General features: G+C 38.3%; 3 protein-coding genes across 4 annotated transcripts; 1 reads left to right on the forward strand and 2 right to left on the reverse strand.

The window, feature by feature from the left end:
• Window positions 1-771: 771 nt before the first annotated feature.
• LOC149690897 (uncharacterized) lies at window positions 772-3,246 on the reverse strand. The gene is made up of 2 exons (XM_089870543.1): window positions 2,760-3,246; window positions 772-2,013 (listed from the first exon to the last, which is right to left on the reverse strand). The coding sequence occupies exons 1-2, from the start codon at window positions 2,781-2,783 to the stop codon at window positions 772-774; spliced, it is 1,266 nt and encodes a 421-aa protein (XP_089726669.1). The 5' UTR covers window positions 2,784-3,246.
• Window positions 3,247-3,898: 652 nt separating this feature from the next.
• LOC149690898 (synaptotagmin-5-like) lies at window positions 3,899-19,878 on the reverse strand. Of its 2 annotated transcripts, XM_089870357.1 has the most exons (8): window positions 19,680-19,878; window positions 11,148-11,492; window positions 10,530-10,742; window positions 10,237-10,466; window positions 9,806-9,961; window positions 6,171-6,527; window positions 5,536-5,656; window positions 3,903-5,470 (listed from the first exon to the last, which is right to left on the reverse strand). In XM_089870357.1, the coding sequence occupies exons 2-8, from the start codon at window positions 11,419-11,421 to the stop codon at window positions 5,142-5,144; spliced, it is 1,680 nt and encodes a 559-aa protein (XP_089726483.1). In that variant the 5' UTR covers window positions 11,422-11,492; window positions 19,680-19,878; the 3' UTR covers window positions 3,903-5,141. The 2 variants fall into 2 exon arrangements, with proteins under 2 accessions (XP_089726484.1, XP_089726483.1); XM_089870358.1 differs by lacking the exons at window positions 11,148-11,492; window positions 19,680-19,878 and adding an exon at window positions 10,919-11,126 and having other exon boundaries at window positions 3,899-5,470.
• A 523-nt stretch (window positions 19,879-20,401) lies between these two features.
• LOC149690899 (proton channel OtopLc-like) lies at window positions 20,402-24,679 on the forward strand. The gene is made up of 8 exons (XM_089870647.1): window positions 20,402-20,552; window positions 20,849-21,318; window positions 21,403-21,520; window positions 21,909-22,155; window positions 22,815-22,984; window positions 23,397-23,870; window positions 23,938-24,488; window positions 24,549-24,679. The coding sequence occupies exons 1-8, from the start codon at window positions 20,418-20,420 to the stop codon at window positions 24,610-24,612; spliced, it is 2,229 nt and encodes a 742-aa protein (XP_089726773.1). The 5' UTR covers window positions 20,402-20,417; the 3' UTR covers window positions 24,613-24,679.
• The last annotated feature ends 788 nt before the right edge of the window (window positions 24,680-25,467 follow it).

A 25,467-nucleotide genomic window follows, 5' to 3' on the forward strand; every position in this document is an offset into this window, starting at 1 on the left:
GAGAGCGGGTTCAAAAATGACTGACATCATCTGTTTTGTCAGGGAATGTTACTTTTCCCCATTAGGCCTAATTATTTTGGCGGATGATGTCATTTACAGGGAGATAATGATATAATTATGTTAAATAATTGAACGACAATTAATTTTATAAGCAAAAGTAAAATATTTTATTCCTAAATAAATTTTAAATAGCTCTTTTTAGCCAATGGGGGGTAACTTTTAGTATTATTATTACTTACTTATCTAATATTTAATTGCTTATCGCGCGGTAATTAGTGAGTTACCCCTACATGACTTCGTTAACAATATATCTCAATAACAAGGCATCGCGGCGAAATATGATTTTTTTTTCTTTTGGTTTTCTTTCTCTCTTTTTTTTCACTGATAAATTTTATCCAAAAATTGAGCAAATATTGAAAATAAATATTATAGGTATATCATTAATATTTTATAGGTATCTTAAATTTACGCGATTTCTTTGAAAATTTCATAGTTTTCTGTCAAAAGTTGGTAATTTGAAATATGAAATATTTAAATCATTTTAATATTAAAATTGCTCAATGGCGGAAGAGTGAATTTAAGTGACGTTGTCGCGTTCGTTACCAGACTAATTTTTAAGCTTCAACTAATTAATTTAGTTTTAAATAATTCATACTTCAAATTACTAACTTCCGTTCTTGTATTTAAATCCGGTATACCCGTCCCTTTTGTGTCTAGTGTTTTTGAAGTCTCGTGCTCGAAGTTAATCAATTTGAATAAAGTATATTAGCGTTAGGATTCTATTTGCGGGGGCGTGACTTTGAGTTCCGTCCGTCGAACGGCTTGCAAATGTTGGACGAATTCGTTCAGTTCGTTCAAGTACTTTTTATCGTTTTGAACCAGGGCGATTCTGGTCATCCACGAGAAAAGGGACTCGTACGATTCCCTTAAAAGCGGCGCTAAAATTTGCAGTTCCTCTTCTAGTTCCGGTATCGGTTTATGATTACCGATAAAGTAACTGAGCGGGACTTCCGTTTTAATCGTTTCTTTGCCTTTCATTCTTCGTACGGTGAAGGCCTTATCGTTTTTAAGACGTTTAACGTGAGCTTGAAGTTCGCCGTTGGCGATGACGTATTTGTATTGAACGTTATAAACGGTGCTGAGTTTCGCTTGATATTGCGGACAGTTAAACTGACCGCCGACGTAAAGCGCCGTTTCTCGGTAACTTTGGATCCCATCCGGATTGGTTTTCTTCCAAGATAGGCTTAGGTAATCGGGACCCTTGGCGACGTAATACTGTCTCACCGTCTGATCCAAGACGTAAATGAACCCGATACTCGGTGGTAAGTTATCGGCCATAATTACCAGGGGTTTAAAATTGAGATAGGAGAGTTCGAAGAGGATATAACCTAACCTATCATTGACCGTAAACTTCAAGGCCAGTACCAAATGCTCCCCTAAATGGACCAAGTGAAATTTTTCGTTCTCTAGCTCGGTTCTGGTCAGTTTTCTAACTGGATTAGCGGGATCGTAACAACCCGAAACGAAATATAACTTTTCATCGAGTTCGGGGTACATTTCGATCAGTTCCTGGGTCAGTATGCGTCTCATTTTTAAGGCGCGTCCTATGCACGTGGGTCGGTTTTCGTCAACGGGCGCTCTGGGGGCGAAACGCGAGAAAAAGACGGGTAAAGGGTCGCGTTGACTTTTGTATTGGTTGTAGAATTCTAAGAAAAATGAGACGCGATCGTGCGTGTGGTTGCGAGAAACGGCGTCCATGGCGCTTTGACTGCGACTCAAGAAGAGTTCCACTTGGGTGAAGCATTGGAATTGCATGGGAGGCGGGGCCGGCTCCCAAAAGGTTTCGCTCGGCGCTTCCGGAAGTTGATCGCTACTTATGGGACTCATCGCTCGGAAATTGACGCGAGACGAAACCGAGAATTTGGCGCGAATACTCCGTGAAGGTGCTGTTGTTTTGGAAATGCCGGGTAGAATTGCGCACGCGCCAAACATCTCCATTCTAGTAAGCGGAAGCTGAAATGAAAAATTAGGAATTAAAACATTATTATTTAGAAAAACACACCCTAAGCAATTATCTTTTTATTTTTGTCATAATGAATTTGCGCTGTAGCTCTAAAATCTATAATCCACGTGCATAGCCAGCAACTCCGCATTGATTTAAAAGAGCCGTAGACGTTGACAGTGCACGCTAGTAGCCGGGACACGTGACACCATTATTTAAATCAATTTATAGATTAAAAGTCCCTTCTATTTCAATATGAAATTATTGAAGTATAATTCGAATCATTGAATGAATATTCTTTCGAAAGTGTATTCGCCTAAAGAATCAATAACTAAGTAGATCTATTTCCGGGTCCGCGTTGAAACAGCCTAGACTTGGATCGATTGAACCATTAACCTCTAAACCCCATCTTACAGATTTTGACATTAGATAAGGCTTACTTAATACCAAGTTAATTAAAAATAAAATCCGGGATTTATTGTTTAGAATTGCCACTAATTCAATTAAACCAACTCCCATGAATGTTTCGAATTAGGTCACCGCGATACAACAACCAATCGGCTATCGATAACCCTCGATAATTATCCAATAAAAATCAAGGCAACTCCCATTAAACCGAACCTAACCTAATCTGACCCACGGTGATCAGTTTAGGGTCATGGAATGTAATTAAAATTCAACAACGACACGTGGCGCGTTTGTTACGAAATTTCTGGTAAATTTTAGAATAGAAATGAATAAGAATAAATGAACTTACCATTTTTGATAAAGTCGCCATCATGCTGACCTCTGACCTGTAGAGGATGTAATTGTACTTAAAATTCCTTTAGGCGCGCAAGTACTCGAAGGACGGCAACGACGTTTAAGTTACGATACTAGACAGGTCTAGGAGTAGCTAGGCCGCCGGTCAGCGAAAGAGTCGAAACAATGAGAGATTGGTCAGTTGAGTTCTGGGCCGGCGCTTGACCATTAGGCTTAACGAAGACTTGTCACGCGACTCCTCCTAAGTTATACAGTGCACTTTTAACTCTTTACGCCAACGGATACGTGTGTGTGTGTGTGTGTGTTGAAGCCGGGCGAACTGCAATAACCCTAAGCTTTCGGGACCAACCCAATTTGGCCCATTTCCCAGTTTTGCCAATCTTTCTAGTTGTAGGCTAGAGCTTTTCTTGTATACGATTTTGGGGACAATGCAGATGTTGAGAGCAGCCTGACCGGCGGCTCTCTCTACCTCCCTCCCCCCATTCTGCTTTACTACCCCCCCCCCGTTAACTCTTTTAAAAACCGAGGGACTAATCACTCTAATGATTAAATATGGATAACCCTTTCATTTCGCCTTTGATTAAATTCCAATTTTAATCCAAGATAAGTGAACCACCCCTCGTTTAAGGCAAGAGTTGTAACATCATTTTTCTATCAAAATGTACTTGTAACATCACGTGATGTAGCGATAGTTTTAATTTTATATAACATTTCTCTTTGTAGGATTAAAGATATGTTATTGAAAGTTTTAACTTTAATTTTCGTTCAATAATATCGATCTGGAATATTTTTATTATTATCGTTTAAAAAGTTAGATGATTTTTAAGTTTTAGGGAGTGTAATTTAGTCGCTTTGATTGCGTAATTAGTAATTTATACTCCATTTAATTAGGTAATTAGTAAGTTATTAATTAAAACAAGAATAGTTTAAATATATATTAGATGTCGTTATTTAGTCTCTCCGTCAATTTATTGATTTTATAAAAAAAATCACAAAAATTACTTTCATGCCCGCTCTCGAAGTTTTCACTCGCTCCGCCCACTATGGTCATCCACACTGACCATAAACAATCATATTTGACAGGGATGTATATTTATGGACGAAATATGTTATTTTATTCATACACAGGTATACATTGCCTTTTTTTCCAAGATACAAATACCATTATTATTATTATTATTTTTTTAAGCAAATATATTTTTAATATATATGGCTATAATATATCTATATGTATGTATATATATAATTTATGGACTAAAACATATACTTCTATTATAAGTTATCTATATATTAAACTAGATATATTTTATATATTGTCGATACACGGCAAAATATATATTTCTACAAATGTCATACTATCTTATTTTAGTTATAATTATTTCCCTTTAAAATAATTTTATTTCGGTGTTGTGTAAAATGGTAAAAAGTGTTAAATTTAGCTTCTTATTTTATCACACGGGGATGGAAACACATTCGCGTAAACATTGTATGTATATAAGTTAGTCACAACCTTAGGATGCTTAATCTCCCATTAATTTTAATGGGAAATTGGTATCATTCTAACACTGAACGAACACGTGGGGATTTATATATATTTTTGGCACAATTTTTATATATTTTAGAGATTATTTTCCTCGTTTCATTAAATATTGGTTAAACGATAATTTTAATTTTAATTTTAGGACTGCTAATTGATTAGTTAATTACTTAATGATTATCAGGAATATTTTGAGACGGATTAGGTAGGTAATATTTAATTACAATTAAGTTTAATGCAAAAATAATCTAGCTACGCACCAACACAATATACGAAAACGATTATAATTAAAATTTTAATTAACGCTTTACAACTACTATATTCTAAATTAAGATACGTGTTTAACACTATAAATTTATACATAATTTTAATTAGTATTCGCGCAAATTTAATTAAATCTAATTAATTTGTGCTTATGTATAAATATTGTTTTGATTGCATAGGGATATTCTACCGTGTAGTATTCACAATTCTAAATTTTATCTTTAATTTTCTCTTCCTTTTAATTTTCCATGACCCTTTAATTGATTTGGCATAGCATTAGCTTAGCACCCGCTCCGTCTTAATTACTTAAATTAATTAATCCCGTATTTTTAATTATAATCATATAAGTAGGTTTTGAAAATAAATTAAAACTGACAATAATATCGTTATTAAATAATAAATATTAAATTTTAATTAAATTTAATTACAAATTAACCTTAATAAATTAAAATTCAACAACTTGTCCCCAAATCAAGCCATACCATTACATTTTAAAAGCCCCTCTTGTCATTTTTTGGAATTTCAAATTCCTTCTAGAACATATTTAGGTTACTTGAGAAGATAATTTTGATAAATTCAACTATTTTTTTCGCTGGCGGCCGGGGGCGTGTCTAGAGTGTGCCACATGGCGATGGCCGTCTTGGAAGCGATCATACTTTGTACGTGCAGCGATTGGTCGTCCGGACATTCGTGTCCCACCAATACTCTCCCCAATACTTCATTCTGACCCAACATATTATCGTTGACCACGCTGACCTCTAGAGAAATTGATTTTAGATTATCCTTTGAGACGTTGAAGGTCAGAGCCTCGTTGAACACTGGGTTGATTGTCCCTCTTTGAGTCGACGTTTTCTTTTTCTTGACCTTTTTCCCGTCAATACTAAGAGCGACTTTGACGTAACAATCTTTGTGGGGAAAATATTGAAAACATTATTAGGATATAAACAATTTTTAGTAAGTGTAAACATACCCGATGTTTTCTTGACCTCGTCGACCGGCTTGAGGTCACGAGCTTTCATCACCACCACTGTTAACCTTTCGGCGCTGGGCAGGTAACCGAGGGAGAACATGATTTGACCCCATTCGTGAAGCTGTCATTAACAGAAAGGTTTTTAAGCTAAATATTATAGTTAAATTGAAACAAATCAATAATACTAAAGGTCAACAACATTCATTTTGCAACCTTACAAAATCCGACAGGCTGTCTTTATATACATCTATTGCGTGAAATTTACTTGTCACTGCTACGAAATTGAGGGATATCTATCCTTTCTCAATTCTAACATTGCCAAGCAACGAGAGAGATCATTTTCCTTTACAAGGTTTAACTTATTTACGTTAACTTCCTTTAGAGGTTATTTTTATCGACATAGTAGACGGGGTGGTTATCGTCTTTCATATTAAAGACTAATAAAAATAACAGAGCGCTGCTGATTGATGGGAAAGCTAGCTAGAGTCGGGGCCGCGCCGATGGTCAAATTTAAGCATTTCATTTAGAAAGTAGCTTTAAAGTATTTACTCTCGGAGAGAAGGGGGGCGTGGAGGGGGGTTTGACTTTAATTAAAAACTAGAGAGAGACGTATATAGAAAGAGAGTAATTTTTACTTGATCTACGGCTTCGTCGAGAGGGACGATGGCCTTCCAAAAGGGTATTTTCTCGCTGGTCAAGTTGACTGTTTCCAAGGGCAATTGGACGTATCCCAAACAGTGGTGACGCGAATACTCGTCGTAATCGAAAATTAGAATCTCCACAATCCTTCCACTCTTTTGACATATCCCTCCCCCTCCTCCATCCTTGGCCTCCTTGACCCCGGAGTCCGTGGGTGTCGACTCATTGCCGCTAGTCGCTGCCACCGCCGCCGAGGGCATGTCAAATACGAATTCTTCGTCGAATGTCGGGTTGAGGGTTTTACGGTGTATCGTGCTCTGACGGAAGGTTTTCTTATCGGGCAGAACTCGAATCTAGACGCCAATATTAGGTAAACAATGTCAGATGGCTGCGACTCACGAGACCTCCAAACCATATATATATACCAGTTTCAACCGGTTAACTCGCTCGCTCGCCTACTTAAAAACGATATTAATTTTCGTATCTTTCTTGATACGCCTATTTCACTTCCTGATTCCTAACTTAGCAAAATTACTTGACAATTTTACCATACTTAATAGCGAAAGAATCCGCAACAGATACAAGACCATTAAGATATGATCAGTTACTTTATAGCTCGAAGTAATTCAAGTATGGTTCCTTTCCCAAATCTTTGTTTATCCAAAAGCATAAAAATCCAAGTACCGTAACCTTAATAACAAGTTCGATTCTCTTCACAGAAAATAACAGAGAAAGCAATAGGAATTGCCGGTCCGGTTTTAGTTGTACACCTACATGGCATTTAATGAGAGTTCTATCTAGTCTTATCGGTCCTATCCACTCTTGTCTCGCGTTGGCATTCCATTAAATTGCCCTCTGGTACGTGTAATTGCCAGATCTCTTCCGATACAACTTACAACTAGATGAGACAACATTCGGCCAAGAAATCCCCGAAGCCTGATCTTCCAAAGAAAAAACACCTACGTACAAATTGTTATATAACCTAACTCTTGCGCAATATCTTTCTTGCCAAAGTTTACTCGCGCCGCCATAATCCTTAGTGCCGTTTCTATATTGCACGTGCAATAAATAGCGTATAGTATACTTTGGTTATTGGTGACCTACGTGGTCACTGACACCTTAAGCCTAGCTCTCGGTTTTAGGGTTATGCCCAGATACATTTAGGGTCGCTCCGGAATTACGAATTCATCCATTATTTATCCCACTGTGACACTTTGACCTTTTGCTTTAATCCCTAATTTGAATATATAGGCGTCCCTTAGTATCGACGGACACCCCGCTACGTTAAAATCCCTATATTTAAATATTCACTATAGACTTTTATGCAAAAGAAGGCCTGGAATTTAATTCCATCTTATCGTCTCTTTCTTTTTCCAAGAAAAACAACACCGCGCACACATTTTGATTAAAGAAATGGGGGACGCGACAATTCAAGCCCCATTCCCCCCCCCCTTTAATCGTGTTATTGCTTAAGGCTAAGGCTATTGTTGAATAAAAAAATAATTTTAAAACCCAAGACAATCATGCGTTGAAAGGAAGGTAGCTATCAAAATAAGGCCCATATATTGTAGTATAGTAAAATTTTACAGTTCTATACTCAGGGAGAATCCGGCGGAAATGTCAGGGACTTGAAAAATAGGCCAAAAATGTCAGGAAATTTCATTTTAATGGATATAATTTCTTGGATCGAAAATTACCAGTATTCGCTCTTTAAATATGTTTTTTTGTGGGATACTTTATGTTATGGGTTTTAGTTTAGATGTTTTAGTAAAACAGTAACCGTTTCGTTGAATTAGTTGACAAGCCTAATTACAAATCCCTCTACTGGCGTTCCGGAAGTTGTTCTTTCGATGTTTTTAACCCCAAAAAGAGGGTACTTTTTTTTCCCGTGTACCTTGTTTTTCTTTTTCTTTTTTACCCATTTAAACTAACTACTAATCCAACGTGTAACCCCCTAGGCACTAAGGCTTATAACACCCTGTGGTTTTTCCGTCTTCCTATACTAGAGTCTCCTAAAGCATAATGGAGTTACTTTATTTCGTATATGAACTCGCACTCTTTGAACGGGATTAATTTGAAAGAGATTGTAAAGGATTATCATTTACAATCTTTACTCTTTCTAAGAATGTATGGCGAATGTAGGTCTACCTCGTTCTCATTACGAGGCCTTATAGATGAGCCGAGGACATATATTTTTTTTCCTTTCTCGAAACATGGAGGAGTTAAGAATATGGGAGAGGTATGGTTTAGGAAAGATTAAAGCATTTTTCTCCAAAATGGCTCGGACGATTTCTACGAAATTTTCCTAAAATATACCACTAATTATGTATGGTAATTCGCATTAGTTGTTAATTTAAGATACTTAAAATAAGGGCAAAGTTTCCGGGAAAACTTACTGAAACCATTTCCAGGAAACTCTACCCAAACTCTTAATTAACCCAAATACAAATACAATGATGGCAGTAATTAATATCTCGGTTAATTAAATTAGGAAAAATAATCCCACCACCAATTATACTCAAGAGAATCGTATAGCAAAATTTCTTTCAACTCCAGAGTTGCTACTCCCGTCTCCATTCTCTCCATCCTCCTCCGCATCTTTCATCCCTCTCTCTCTCTCTCTCTCTCTCTCTCTCTCTCTCTCTCTCTCTCTCTCTCTCTCTCCCTCTCTCTGCCTTTTTCTTGGCACCCACGCTCGAGCTTGGAAGCTGTTTCTGATTGAAATTCCACGAGGGTAACTAAGCTAAGTTAACGAGGGGGGATGCTGAAGGGGAAGGGGGGCGTAGAATGCGGCGAGGGCTTTATAACCCGGGGGCTACGTCCCCAGCTTCTTCCTTCTCCTTCTTTCTCTCAACGGATAAAATGTCCGTATCAAAACGGATGGAGAACTTATACATAGCGACGCTAAAAAGGTCTTCGAAAATGTGGGACGTGCTTACCCCCCCCCCTCCGACTACCCAAGAACTGAAAAGGGTTGCGATAACAAACGAACGCCGCCGCCGTTCGGAAAGCAGAGTCCCCCCAGGGAATAACAATTTCTTGGCCAGATAAGTCTATATAGACAATTACGAAACGTCTGGGAAAAATATGATTCATTTTTGAACTTCTTTCTTAATTAAAGTTACTATACGAGTAAGAAAGGTCTGTAACAATAACCCTTTTGTTAACCTATCCCAACTTATAGATTTACAAAAATACGGGGAAACAGTAACTTTTGAAACGTTCCATGGATCCTGCACGGAGTAATAATATTTGCATTGGTTTTATTTTATTGATTTTAAAAAGAATGTAGCTCCGTTCACGTTCCCCAAAATTTTACGCGTTGGTCAGCGACTTTCATTAATTGAAGAGATATCTAGAGTGGCCCCTTTAGAATCGCTTTCGAAGCATTAAAAGACTGGCGATTCCGCTTCGTTTGTAGTTTCGCGCCTTCATACTCGATAACACCCTTAGTTTAGAAAGAAATCCGATAAAGTAAACTATATAAATTTATCTCCTTCCTAGACTGCCAGCCAAAGTGTATAAGTGTAATGAGATAATCGATAGATTTCTTGGGCCCTTTTTCTATCGGCGAAAGAAAAACCGGGGGGGGGTGTGAGGGCGGGGTTTGAGTGTTGAGGGTTTTATTTACCTTGGCGTAGGGATCGGCTGATCCGCTGAATTCGCGGGGTGTTAGGTCGATCATTTGAATTAAATGAACGCAGAGTATCGAGAGCTCCCTGTTGTAACTGAGGGCGAAGTGAACGGCTCCTCTGGGCGCGTTATCGGGTGTAATCGGAGGACTTCCCTGCAAATAACAAAGAGAAAGAAAACGCCATCAACTTATTCGTTTAAAGAAATTCGATAAATCGATCGCGCCTATATAGGTACATACGCGTGGTCACGTCAACTCGCTTTAAAATTCTTTACCCCCTTCTTGTTTCTCTTTCTTTTCAATTCTAAACTTTTGGCAATTTGCTTAATGCTCACGCTACACGGAAATTTATTGGCACGTGATTCTTGGCAATTTAAATCTCGGTGCAACTGCAAACCGGGATCGTACGATTTTAAAATGCAACTCACGTCTTTGTTGTACATGGCGGCGTTGATTTTGGTATGATCCAATCGACTGTACATGGAGGTGACCTTTGGTCGATTGATAACGGCCGCTTGCGGTTGCACGTACTTAACGAGTTGACCCGAGGACCCGAACTTATCGGATTGACCACCGATCGAAGCCGGACTCGGTGTCGCGAACGGCGATAGCTTGATCCCCAATGGCGTATTGGGAGTACCAGGCAAACTAATATCGTCTACGCCCCCGTATCGTATTAAAATTCAGATTAATTTCGTTTAATTCGAGTTAGTTAACTTACCACCACTGAGATCAGTCGGGGCGTCGCTTTGACAGACACTGGCTTGCCTCTGTAAACTCGGTGGTACCCAAAAATGTCCCGATTCTTGACTGGAACTACTTTCCAAGCGACCGCTGCTATGCGATCTAAGAAATTTCGTTTTGCCATTTGATCCGACCGCTAAATTTCCCGATGCGACTTGGGCTTGAGTAGTCGCCACTTTACCCGTTGAATCTGCACGCGTGACGATAAAATTTTACAAATCAATTACCGTGAAAACCCAGCTTCGTTAATAGTCAAGCGAAGGAATCTCTCTCAAAAGTTGATAAATATATAAAGTTTCGTTCAGCCTCGTTCAAAGTAGTATCGTTTGAACGAGGCTTAAGACGGAGGCGGACATTAGCGCTCACCGGCGGCCATTTCGGCCAACTCTCTAGCTTCCACAGTGCTGATTTCCATCCCTTAAAACCGGTTTTTCCGTCCGTCTTCTTATCATGTTACGAGCAGTATTTGTTTTTCACGCGTTTATGTTTTCACGTGCATTTTAAGAGCTCGAGCATAGCGCGTGCGGACCAAACTGGATTTGAAAAGGTGGCGCGAGAATGACGTTGTTTCCGTTAGCGAGGCTTAGAAATTTACCTTTGAGAGATTCGGCGATATCACTAGCGCTTTCGGTGACGATGGACAATTGACTGAGTTCCTTTTTGCTGACGGTATGGTGGTGCTGCTGGGAGACTTTGTCAAGTTGATCCCGTTCGAACCAATTCAGTTTGTAGCGCCTCGAACATAGCACGTAGAATAGCAGTCCACCCATCATCAGCAAAAGCGCCGAAACGCACAAGTATACGGCCGTGAAATACGAGCTGTCCAATTCCAGACCACCGTGACTTTTAGCGGACGAAATTACCGCCATTTTAGGGTCGTTATCTTCCTTCGCGTATAATTAAGACTTTGGTTGAATTTAAGCTGATTTTGGCGCCATTTCTGCCAAACATAAAAATAGTTCATAAATAAATATTGTTAATCTAAGAACATTTAAGTTAGATAATTGATATTGGAAAAAGCCTATATTAGAACTACCACTTTCTGGTTTTGTCGATCACGTTAAATTCGCCGCGTCAAAAATGACAGCCATAACAAAGAGAAATATTTCGGGCACGTCAGAGATCGAGCTTTTTGAAGAAGCCTTCCGAAAGCGAAATGAATTATGGGTAAACGTGACGCGCGTTTCTATTGTTTAGATTTTTCAAACTCGGACAACGTACAAATTCTCGCTGTTGTTGAGAAATATTACGAAAATCGATAATCACGGAGGCATCGAACACTTTTTTACGACGTAAAGATAATGTCCAACCCCACGAAAAAAAGTAACAAAAATTACAAATACATCGCGTGCTCGCTTCAAATGAACAACAAAGTTCATAAATTTGTAAAAATGTACGGGGGCATCATTTTGCGTTGGACGATATTCTGTTTATATGGCGCCATAACACGCCTTGCCATTACTTTGTATTCTGTGTAACGTAGGTTACGTAGACCTTTTTATTACAGGCAGAGTGCATGCACTTAACAACAACGGACCCATCAAACCTGGGAAAGAGAGCTAGTCTTGCAAGAATATGGACATTGTATTTAGGCTGCCAACTCCCCATTTATTTCCAGGGGGGACAAATAAGGATATTTGATCATATAAGTCTTCGTCGTTATATTCGTCTTAATTAAAAGGTAGCCGTTCCCCCCATTTTTGACTAATTAGTAGATAACTAATTAGGAATCAACCGATTTGGTTTCATTTCCTAGCGCGAGAGAGAGAGAAGGATCTAAAGGGTCAAAACGGGAACCACCAGCAAATCATAGAGGGGGGGGGGGGGTGAAGTCACGTGTGCAAAATTATTCTGAATTGCCAATTTAAGTATACAGAGTATACACTCCCTCGTCGGGGGTAGATACAAATTATTAGAGATTAACTTTTAATTGATCCTAGACTCTTGTCCGTAATTAATCACGATGCCCTTTGACCTTCCAAAGAAAAATAACGCGACAATTATTTCTACTTCCGACAAGAAACCCGTGATATCATTCTTTTTTTCATACTTAGTTCTTCCGGTTTGTGTCAGAAAGGCTTCCCTTTGGCTGACGCGTTCTGTGTGGGCGGAAACCCGGAATGAAGTAATTAATATGGTCAGGTTATATCCCCTTTAATTTGCGTGCTATTTTTGACAGACTACGAAACCTTTAACCCCCGCTCGAAAGCAAACCAACCAACTTCAGTTCGGTTTATTAGCAAAGACAACTTAAGGGTACTTCGCGAGATACGCTTTCCAATGCAATTTACACTAATAGATATCAGAGTCTATTATGGCGTGTAGGTGGGCTGGTATAGACCTACACTCTGGCCATTTACTCTGGCTCAGGAATCAATATTCTCAAGGTGTTACAAGATTATTTCTTTTCACCAAAAGTTAAACACAAAGTTCCCCCCAAAAGAATAAAACTCAAATACGTGGAAGTCTATTACGCTGAAGTTACGAATGTGAATGAGTGATTCGGTTCAACTTCATACGTTTAATCAATGGATATTTTCGGATTAGCATATTTTCCGCCTTTTTCTAATATCTTTTAAGCAAACTTTGATGAAGTTTCGGGGAATTTATAATCAATCAAGATTACGAGGCGTGTAATGATTCAAAGTGACGTTCTTTTTAATTACTGCCTACCTAATTAACTTTCCCAGAAAAAAGATTGTCGGAACTTTGAACGTACTATAGATTTTTATTACTTTCAAGTTCTAAATATTACCAAAGGAATTTTATAAATTCTTGTAACTCGACGTGAACAATTCATCTCAAAATGAAAATGTTTTTAAGAATATTGTGTTTGTCACGTGACATTGAGAATTTCAAATATTTTCCATCTAAAACTTTTCTCGGAACTTCGCGGAAAGAATTTATGCAAATGGTTTTTGTCAAATCCAATTTCTCTCTCTAGTCCATAGTCAATTTAACCGCGTCCGGGACTACTTTTTTCTATAGGAATTTATCATAGTGTATCACGCCGATGTAGCCTAGTAAATGCTACAATTTTAGCGTGGTAGAGACCTTTTTCTTACAAAGAAACCCGGTTTTTTTGCCCGTATCCACCTTTCTTTAAAATTCGAAATTTTTGCCAACTAGATATAGTCCGAGAAATCTTTTACTCTCTATTCCCAAATATAGTCTTTGAGAGACTTGGTTTTCCATTAGAATTTACATTGAAAATAGCGTCCGTTTAAGATAAGAACTAAACCACTAGTCTACCGTATAACTCGGGAATGCAGCTATACGAAAGCTTTCGAAATTAGATTTCAAGAAATAGGTCCTAAATCCTGAGGATTTGCTCATGGCGACTTCTTTCAGATGGAAACCTTATTTCACGCGGTATTGGTTTTGGCGCGTTTTTATTACCAGTGGGAAATTCGTATAGAACGCGCCTAAAATGTCATAATACTCTTATCCATCGATTCTGAGACAGACTAAGAAAGGCGGGAATGTTTAAAGCAAAGCTCGAGCCAATTCTCTTTCGGCTAGGATATCTCTGTATTGGATTTCTAATAAAATAGGTTACGTAACGTCCTGAATCGCGTGGACCTATAGGGACAAATTCATTTGTACTATTTTGTCGCCATATTTTAGTTTAACATTTAAGACCAAGAAAAATCCAATATAATATTTTATTAATTTTCCTGAGCAGCTAAAGGAAATTCAACGGGATTTCATGGAAAATCAATTCAAACTTTGTCAGATACTAAGTGAACCATAAATCAAACAGGTATCCCTTAACTTCCAGGTAAAAATAAATAAAAAAGAACCTAGAGAGAAAATCCCTTAAGTGACTATCTCCATTAAACTCCCCGAAGCTAAAATCACCCCTAACTTCGGAGGAACGAATAAAAATCTAGCTACTGACGTTTTATTCGTTAAGCAATCCAGTAATGAAGCCAAAGCCTAAAATCACGTTATCTTTAACGTACCTTCCTCGCCTTTAATCTATATTCCCCGTTACATCGCGAATGAAATTGATTTATCTGGGAATGATGGGGTATTGAAAAATGCATGGGCTGAAAAAATCCCAAAGGTTTATGGGAAAAGGCAGGTCACTTTACAGCGTTATCAAAGGCGGAGTTCCCTTCCTTATATCTACTTTTCAGTGTCCGTTAAAGATAGGTTGCGGTTCCTGAATTATTTATGAACTCGCACGTGTTGATTATTTTTCTTTTTAGAAAAGATTTTTTAGAAAAGAGGGGGTTGAAAGGGGGTGAAATGGAAAATGTGAAATGTTATAATTGAATTTTGAGCCTCTGCATTTTTTCTCTGCAAAAAGGCTTAGATCTTGTTGCTATTTTTAGAGCGCGAGGTTTAGGACCTACTATAGAATTTGAAATCTGCGCTGTTTAGAATCACGTTATTCCATTGATATAATCGATATATTTTAGACATAGGTAATTATAATTACCTAATTCAATATTGGCCCTCATAAGTGGAATTAATTTTCAATGTCGGTTTTGGAGCCCCTATCAAATTACGTAAACGCTGTCAAATATCCATTAGCCATGCTCAATATATTTAAGCACCGCGCGGAGTATTATAAATTTTACTTCGCTTCTCCTAACTTAACTTTAGCGGAGTTCCCTAAGTTATTATTTTTAGAATTAATTAGTAGAGAGGGTTGGGACGTCATCGGTCCAACCACTTTGAAGTTTATATAAGGCCTTAAAAGCCCAGCTACGAAATAAGATTACCGGTTGAAAGGCCCGTCCTGAAATTGCCTTCAAATTTTGTCACTCAAAAAGGCTTTATTATATTTTTTATGCCAGAGACAAGACTTCTTTAAGGACTCCCGGGTACTTTTTTTTACTATATGACACACTGTCACTCAAAATGTCCACCAGTACCCAAAAACCAAAAATATCACTTAAGATTTTCAGGGTATTCGGGTTTCCAAAGTTAAGTGGTACCATTTTATGGACATATATTATTTTCACCCACATAGGATTGGTCAAATTATCTGGTTTTATGTTTTTAAGGCCACTCAGAGTTAGTTATGATTCAGACAGTTGTTCAGTGAATGTTCGAACGAATTCCAGGAAACCTTTTGTACGGGTATTCCCGTTAAAGGTCAGAGACGATTTGCCATCGAAAATAATTAAAAATTTGACAAGAGGGTTGTTCTTTTATGGCGGGAAAGTCCGATTAACAATCGTCAGCGCGTGACTGTTCCCGCCAAATTGAGGTTCCCGCTTTTATTAAGGAAAATTTGCTCGGATGAGAGAGCACGCGTGCTACTCCTTCATCCTCTTACGATCCCTATCCTATCTGGATGTCGCGCGCGCTTAAAATTTGCGTCTCGAGATGCCCCAAGTGTACGGCGGGAAAATTCCCAATGGGTTCCTCCCGCCAAAAGCTCCTAAACAATAATTTATAACGGTGGAAGCTATCCGCCCCGAAACTTTCAGCAACAACGTTTGGGCTAGCCCTCTTAGTTTTATTTAGAGAGATACCAAGAAGGGCAGGTCCCCTTTCATACGCGAATAAATCTTTCCACGTACTTTGGATCTAGTTTAATGGTCCACATGGGCCCCCCAAAGCTACGGACGCTTATAACGAAAGGGTTACTTGTTTTAGAAGACAGTCTGGGGGCTAAGTTTAAATATAATACTCTGGGTATAATCCCTCTGAGAGTTTTAGTTCGTCAAGGGAGCTAGTAAATTTAAACGGACCCCATTGGTCCCCCTATCTAAGGGAAACAGCTTTAACAATATGTATTTTTAAACGACTCATTGAGAAAAGATTAAATTTTAAAACCTTAAGCTTAATTAACTTTAATTGTAGTTACCCCCCTTCACTAAGTCGTTCAGGGGCCCATTTTGAGATTGGATTTTGGGGCTTACGTTCTTTTCTTCCCCGAGCAGGTTTAGTTAGATAAAAAGGCGGGAAAAAGGGTCTTTATTGAATTTATTTCATTTGCGTGAATTCCCTTTTAGTTCATTTTGGAGTTTTAGGGACTTTTCTTCCAGTCCACTAAAGAACCTAGAAACACGAGCGCTTTCAGGCGAGGGAAATGTTATTACTCCTAAAATAGACTTTTAAGAGCTGACATCAAACTAGTAAGAGTCCTATTGAGAGTCCTTCGAGGACCAAAAATGATGGACGAGAGGACAAACTCTCTCTCTCTCGCTGGCTTCTTTTTCAGGATGATATTTATCTCCAAGATGAAACGAGAAATTGACAATGTATAGTCACGTGTAGAGACCTTACGGGGAAAAGCGGATCATACCTTTATAAATAACCTTTGACCTTATTTGACCGTTATGATTAAACTAATAACACACGTAAGGAATTTTTGCGAAACTGAGTAGTTCGCATTTTTTGCGGTTGTTGTCCACTTCAGTTTGTCGTTTTCAGTCCTCAGGGGTTGCTAAGTTTCTCAATCGAATTAGAAGTTTCACTAGTTGAAAGGCCACCCTTTTATGGTCAAAACTCGGCATGATAAAGAATAAAACCTTGGTGCTTCTGTCCACGCAACTAGATCTATCGTCTTTACGCGCTGAGAAACTTTGTCGGACCTAATCGAGTCATTCCAGCGCAGCCTCTAAACCCATTCTATTTTTAGAACGACGGACGCGCTTTTATTTGTTGACACTATTGTCAAAGGCGGGAGAGTCTCTTTTATGATGATTCTTCTACTGTAAAGTTCAAAGGAGCAAGATGGAATAGTACTCTCTACTGCCTAGGCCATAAATCTTAATTCAAAATTGTCTTTTTCCATAAAGTTTTCTCGTTTTCTTTTTTTTTTCCAAAATATATCCATCCCTTTTTTTAGGTGATGGTACAAAATAAAATCAATATTTTGTTTACCTTAGAATCGAAATGAATATTCGCTCTAGAACTTTGTTACGATTCATATAGTCTTAGATAATAATTCAATTTGAATTTAAATTAGTTTCAATGGTAGAGGTGGAAGGAAATTCGAGTTATATATTTTTCCCAAAAGCATTTGAAGAAAAAAAATTGTGAGCGAGCATTTTAGGTTAGGATGCATTGTATTGTTGAATGGCCTGTTTTGATTGGTTTCCTTTACTAGGTCAAAAGATCAGATTGAGGACGGTAGTGGCGCGAGTATAGTTTACTTCAAGAATAAGAAAATTGGTAGTTCCCATTTCTCCATTGTCAAAAGAATTCGATTCAAGCTCGTGCGCGAAAATCGATTTATCGCTGTTTCACGTTCGATAGGTAAAGGGGAATTTTATAAAAGGCAGGGACTTAATTAAACCATCTCTCACTTCGTAGCTTAAACTCCGTTGCAACTTTAACCGTGAACGGACTTGGGTTCCGCGAAATTTTTCAATCAAAAAAATAACTTTATTTAGCTAAATTCGAATATTACACCATCAAATTTTAATTATATAAAATAGTCATTCAATTTATTTTTATCAAAGACTACGAAAGAGCAACGAAGTTCTTGGCCTAACCGAACGAGAGTTTGGCTTCTTCCATATTTTACTTATTAGATGGAGAGATTTCGAAATATTCCACGAAATATTGACGTAACCTTATAACTTTATTTAAAGCGATTCTAAGAATAGAAAATTTTCTCGATTGTAAAATAAGGTTTGTTTCGAAACTGAATGAATCTTTTCCCAGAAGCGAATAACATAACAAACCTTAAAAGTCCCAAAGGAGGGTGGGGGGGGGGGGGGGAAGTGCGAACGGATACAAACGGTAAATTTCGTGACCCACTTTCAACCTTTTATAGTTCGTTTAAAATTTCAACTTCCTGTCAATACTAGGAAAAACAAGGATACGTTTGTTTGCTATCTTATTTTATTTATATTTAAATTTGGTTTTTAAACAAAATATTTATCGAGGAAATTATGTAACTAGTATTTAAATAATCCTAATTAGCAAATGAAATTCCATTAACTATACGGAGACATGTAGTTTGTTATGACGTACGTCTATGAAATCCAATAGTAATTTAAGTTGAAAAAGCGTATTTAACCCTTTCAAAGTTAAACATGGAAACTAGAAGTTTATATGGCGAAACATTCATTAACTTGAGTATACATAAAGCGTACTAAATTTTGCGGTAAAGCCATCTAGGAACGCCCTATTTCCGCGACAGTAGCGATATAATATTGCCCTTACGTGACCTTAATATTAGCATTCCTTAATTATCGCTGTGCAGAACCTACACTAAACCTCGCTCTTCTAAGCTACAGGCTATAATCCTTATTGGAAAATTATGTGTATATCTGGATCCTTTCCATGGCTTTACTAACTAAAGTCTACGGATTCCAGATTCAAAATATTTACGCCAAATGTTCCTTTTGAGAGATATTTTTGATTTAATCATGGAATATACGGAAACCGAAGCCCTTGAGGGTGAATTATTTATATACACAAATTAATTAGGCTTTCAAATTATATTTGATTTAGCAACTTTAACGGGTTTTAATAAGGACTAATAATTAAAATAAACCTCGATATAACTGGGGTTTCTAAAATAAGATCTGAAAATATTCCCCCCGTTGTAATAGGTATATTTTTGCGGTATTATCGTGTACTCTTTTTGTTTGGAATGATTGTTTGCGAAGTTCTCTCACGCTCCTTAATGTTTTCCGTTACCATAGTGACAATCTTTCTCGATATTTTGTTAATATCGTCGCTCGCTGAAAAAAAAAATGAATTTCATAATCTCGTGGCGCGCGCGCGGCTCTTTTACCTTTTCATTTGAGCCCAACTCGAAATTGTGACGAAATTCGCGTTAACAAATCCAAATAATCGTTAATTACTTATACGATTAAGCAAATAATAAGGCGTAATTTGCCGTAATCTCGAGTATTTCGATGCGTAATTACATCTGCCATGGGAAGGTTATTGTTCTCGAGAGAAAGTTAACAATTATGTCCTTGATTTTTATAATGACAGCTTCTTTGATAACTTTAATTTAAATTAAAATTAAGGTTCTTTAAATAATTAAAATTAAGGCTCATTCTTGACCACAACCTTGAAACTCACGCCTCGCAAGATTGAAACGTTCTAAATTACGTTCTTTTTCCCGGAGTTTTTCTTAAGACCTTTAACCTATAGAGGTCACGAGACGACACCAATGGTGAAGAAATATCGCGCTTACCGCAATCAGTCTCTGCAGCCTGTTGCCTATTGGCGTTGGTCAGTCTTCGGACATTCGTGGATTTCCTTCTCCAACCGTCTCGGGTCATTGAAATGACGGAATCAGTGCGTAGCTACTGGCGCGATGTCCGTTCTGGTTGAAGACCACTTTTCCACTGACTCTGAGACTCTGCTCTTCCTCTCAGAGAGAGAAAGAGAGAGAGAGATCTCCGGCCCCCTGTATCAGTCTTTCTCTGCCACGCTCCCTCCTTTAGTCGTGTGACGTCACGCTTGTTCTTGTTTCTCTACCATAGAATGAAATGGTTTTTCTCTCGCGAGATTGTATGGGAAATCAATGCGCTTTGGATTGGAAGTTGGTGTATGAACTTTATTTACTTTTTGCCACAAAATGTGAACGCAGACATTAGGAGAGAATATGGGGAGGGGGACCTTTGTATGGAGGACCTTACCTCATAATGGCGACAGAGCGTAAATAATTAGTATTTAATGTTGATTAACTTCTAAAATTAGATATAGAACACAAAGAAAACACGATAATAGAACATAATAAGCAGGCAAAATTCCAGAGAAGGCAAGCGCTCAGAAATTAAGAAAAAAGATGAGTGTACAATCTTAAACATGGCGCGCCTTATAACAGGGTAAAACCATTGAGATAAGGAATGAATTTCAAGTATAAAAGGAGTTGTAGAATGGGGCTTTATCATTTCGAGTCGGGCTTGCAATTAAGGACGAGATAATTATGACGAATAAATTTTCTTTTCAAGATGTGCCGCCGTCTTTCGTTAAAGTTAGTTTTATCGAACCCTACTCGTCTACGGACTCTACCACCACGCACCTAAATAATACCCAAAATAATCCCGCGCCTAATCTTTACGTAAGTTCTTAGCTTAAACCTTCTTTAAGTTATAAGATATCATTCCGTAATCTTCCCCGATATAATCCCTAACCCTAAAGAGTATAAAATACATCTGAAACTAGACGCACGCCACTTTTTCACAAACTCCCATTTCCTTACTAACTCCCTGAGCGGTGCTGATTTTATCATGGCTCTTCCACTCTGGGTAAATCCACCGCTTAAATTTACATTAACTGGCCATTTAATCGTAATTCAGCGCGCGAAAATGTTTTAACTAAAATTTACGAGGTTTAACACTGACCTTTCTCCAACAGGTAAATGAAGAGGTTCTCGAAACGAAATCTCGCCATGTCCCCGAGATCGTCGTTGAAGAACAAGAATACTTGAGAACTCGTAGAAAATCCTTAGACGATGGACTGATCCTTAGTCTAAGAGGTCATCGTCAATCGAGTGGTGATAGTGGAATCGACAGACTGACCGGTGTTGGCTTTAAACCGGACGCGATACGACGCTTAACCGGAAGTCTGGTCGAAGGTAGCAATTCCTTCAGCTCCCTACCGACGGTCGAGAAGAGAAAAAATAATGGCCGACAAAGAAACCAAACGGCTAAATCATTACCGGAAACGCCCAGGATGAGTTTAGATTTGGGCGTCTTTCTCAATGGCAGCAACTCTCTAAGTGGCATAGGTCGAAGAAGGAACACCACGGCTTCCATGTTTCACGATAATGGGTCCATTTTCGACGATGACGCCACTCCCGAAGAGGAAAAACGAAAACATTTAAGGTAACTAGGCCTTATTAATTTAACATTTTATTATCAAAGATATACATTAAGTACTTGGCGTTAATTCACGTCGTATCATTTCAGGAAGAACTTGACGATGATTTATAGTGGAATATACGCCGTCATGGTGGTCGTTATGGGCGGTGTTCTATACGTGGCTAGTCAATCTCAAGTACTTCAAATACCCGGTCATTATTCTGAGGTAAAACTAATTCCTTATGATACATTACTTACTAGACGTTAACTGATAAATATCAAGGATATGTTGTTTTGAAATAATCAAGTTTAGACAGGGGGGTATGTGTGTCGAGGATTTAAGAAGAAATCCGTAACCAAATCTCGAGTGATTTTTCCCAGCCTTAATGAGTCACTATAGACTACTTTTATTTATAGAATAGAAAACAAATTATAATCTTATCTAATTAAAAGCCGATCATTATGAAATGGCAAGGCGAAAGTCTTCAAAGATTCAAAATAATTTTCGTTTTGATATCTTTGGCAATCCACAGTCGTACTTCCTTAACACATTATCTTAAATCATGTTTCACACTCTTCGGGTTTTTTCAATGGGAATTTCTCTTTGTAACTAGATTTTTAACATGGTGATCATCGTACTGGGCATGTTTTGGCTCATGTTCCTTCACATTGACTTGAATCGGTACAAAAGATTCGTCTTGGACAGTATTAGGCGCCAACACGAAAACATGGCGGACAATATCAGTACGACGACGGAGACTGTTTTTAATCAGTCATGGTTGCCGGAAAACACTAAACCTTCCTATTTTTTCTTACGGGGAAGGCACAGTGGCAGTTTTTATCTCAAAGCTGGAATGGCTGGTAAATATCAGCGGCCATTTATGTTTCTTTTTTATTACGACTCGACTGGGCTCAACCAGGATCGAGTACCTTTAAGTTTTTAAGAGGCGCTAATCTTTCTAAATTAGTCGAACGTTGTCTTATCGCGCATCCTGTATAAATAACACTTAACAGTTGAAACGTAATCAAATTCCGACTCAAGGATTGATACTTTAATTAAGAGTTCATCTTGGTTTGTTTTCAAGCGAAACCACTATCTATAACATGGCCCGAACAAGTGTCTCTCACACTTACGGTTATAACGTTACTAATGATAGACGCGAATATGTATTAAAAGGAGGGGTCAAGTGATAATTTACAGACTAGTGGCGGTAGAGAGGGGTGTAAACTGTGTATCCCTCCCTCTGCGCCCACTCTTGTAAGAGGGGATACTGTACGCGTCCATTAGGGGGGTGACAATGAGCTAAGAGATAGAAGGGTATGACGTTTGCTTACGTTGTACTGCCATTACTCTATAACGCATTCCCGCCTTTAGATCGGGCTTTTTACTTTTGCGCAATTTGAATGACGCGAAATGTTATAAGTCTGACCAGTGACTGGCTGGTCAATGATTGTGGTCATGGTTCTAGCTTAATATGACTTAAACAAAGCTGTGATAATGATAAGTGTGTAATTGACAGCTTTCTGTTTCGGCCATTTAATCAACTGCGGTTTACTGCTGAGTCAACAAGTTCTTTACTTCACCGAGGACGACAAGGCAGACTGCCGCCACGTGGCCACTATCGTCTTATACGTCGTTCGACCTATTTATTCTTTCTACCAACTCTTCATGGTCTTCAAGTATTCAAACGTAAGGCGCTAGTCGCTTTTTCTTATCGTCAAAACACTTAAAAATGAGATTTTCCCCGACCTTATCGCGGATAATACTAGCGCTGACAGCTAATGACTGCGCGCCGCGGCTAATTTATCTCATCCAAAATAAAATATTTCTCTTTTTAAAATAAATAATGCCGACGCCGTTTGATGAACCCTCCATCGAAATACATCTTTTATATTGGGGAACCCTACCTAGTTTATTATCTTTATTAGAGATTAGTTTTGACTTTAATGGCCTTAAAATTTCAGGGTGACAATTTATTAGAATATAGATAAACAATGTAATTACGAAGTTGAAAATTTACAACCGCCCATGACAGACATTTACGGTTCTCATAAAATAAATTTTTTAAACAAAATGGGATTCAAAATAAATTACCCGACAGATTATCATAAACCGAAACAAGGGAATCGCCAGATTCGGTTTGATGCATTGCATCGCCACTTGTCTTTGTTTCTGGTTCAACACGATCGTAGAAGAAGCGATTATCCACTTGCAGCACCAAGAATCTTGGACTAACAGGACTGAAATTGGCGTGGATTTTAATACGACGATGGAACGTCGCGAAAGAACGGCTTTCGAATGCGCCAACGGAACTATCTTCAGTTCTCAGAAGATGGAAGCCATTCCCTACTTGTATCCGTTTACCATCGAGTATAATTTGCTTCTCGTTGGTATCTGGCTGATCATTTGGCAAAACATCGGTCGACACGTTGGCGCCAAGGCGGACCCCCATCACTTTGAACACAAAGTGTCGCACCATGACGAAAATGAAGAGACGTATCAAAGTAACTTGGTCATAAGCGCCGATTGTCATTCGGCCAATAAGGGACTTTTCGCCGGACTCTTCTTGCTGATGGTACGAACGCTGATGACTTCCGTCGATCGTCAACGCGAGATTCTAATTACTTTTACTTCGGCCTCAGATTACCATGATTACTCTGATAGTCTTCTTCGTTACGTTGAACCACGAGGATTCCGGCGACACTGTCGTACAAATGTACAGCTTCCAGGAAATAACCTTGAGCGTCCTGGCCTTGTTGGGCATTTTGTACAGTTTCCGGCAGCTGACCAAGATGGACATCAACATACATCCGGTTACCTTCTTGGACGACGTCTTGCTTTTCATACCGTTACCGTTTTTCTTCGCGAACAATATCCTATCCTCATTAGCGGAATTGCACTATGGGAATTATCTCCGAGTAGTTGTTCACGTCTTGTGTCTGCTTCAAGTTATAATTCAAACGCCATTCATAATCGATGGTTTGAGACGCTGTAGTAATGCGAAGAATTTGCGATACAAGAAACCGGGTCGAGAGGTCATAACCTTCTTAATTATTTTGAATCTATCCACTTGGATAGTTAACACGTTCGAACACAAGAACGTTGAGAAGTACTTGTCCAATCATAAGTATTTTGGCGAAACTATCGCCGCCTTTATTGGACATACGACGCATCCCTTGATGCTTTTCTATAGGTATTGTCAGTCACCTTATATTGCGCGTAATTTTTTATTAATCGTAATTGTACCTCGCAGATTTCATTCATCAGTTTGTATGTCTGACATTTGGAAGTCAGCCTATGAAAAGGGAGATCACTGATCACGATGCCAACGTCTAATTTATTAGTTAAATATTAAAATGGCGGCCTGCACTACTACTACAACCATAAGTAACATAATAAACATAAGTATGACTCTTCCTGTTGTAATAATGCAAATTTCAAAATGAAACCTATAATCAACACTGACACTCTCACTTACATCAGGCCAGGACTTGCAACCCCGTCGAGTACTTCATGCTGGTCTTTGGCGAATGACGTAGTTCTACAATATTAGCCAATCACAATAAACCTTCTCCTTGAACGTATTTGTGTCGGAAATAGCTCGTCTGCTATTTATTGTACAAGCTCGCAGGGTCGCGGTGTTTGTATGTTTCACTTTGAAAGTCGGATATTCCAGCACCAAAAATTATAAGCCTTTTGAAGTCTAAATATTCGGTAACTAAACCTACCCAGTGCAATTTTCAACTTCGTAATGTGGTCGCGCTAAAATCGGTAAAAAGTCAATACAAATCAACTATATAACCAAGGCTTAGGACCGTCGACTCAAATTTCAATGGCGTCTCTTTAAAACTCTGAACCGGATTTTCAATATGAGGCGGAAGTCGCTTCATTTTCCACCGCTAGGGGTCTCTGTGCTGGGCGCGAACTTATGATGACGTAAAAGGTCCGAAAATAGGTTTATAGTTAGTTTTGGCTAATTGTCATACTTATGGTTATTATGTTACTTATGCTACAACCAATTTTAACGTCATTCACATCACGATTTTAAGCGCGTTCCCATTATGTAAATACGCGAGTTATTAATGATTATTAAAGAAAGTACTTACCTTTTTGTCCACTTTGTAAATTATTTCTGAAACTCGTAATAATAATAATAATGCGACGAAACATTT

This window comes from Phalangium opilio, unplaced genomic scaffold (assembly GCF_054372755.1).
Source record: "Phalangium opilio isolate 3A_F unplaced genomic scaffold, DU_Popi_V2 ptg000031l_1, whole genome shotgun sequence".
In the NCBI taxonomy this organism is placed as follows: Eukaryota; Metazoa; Arthropoda; class Arachnida; order Opiliones; family Phalangiidae; genus Phalangium; species Phalangium opilio.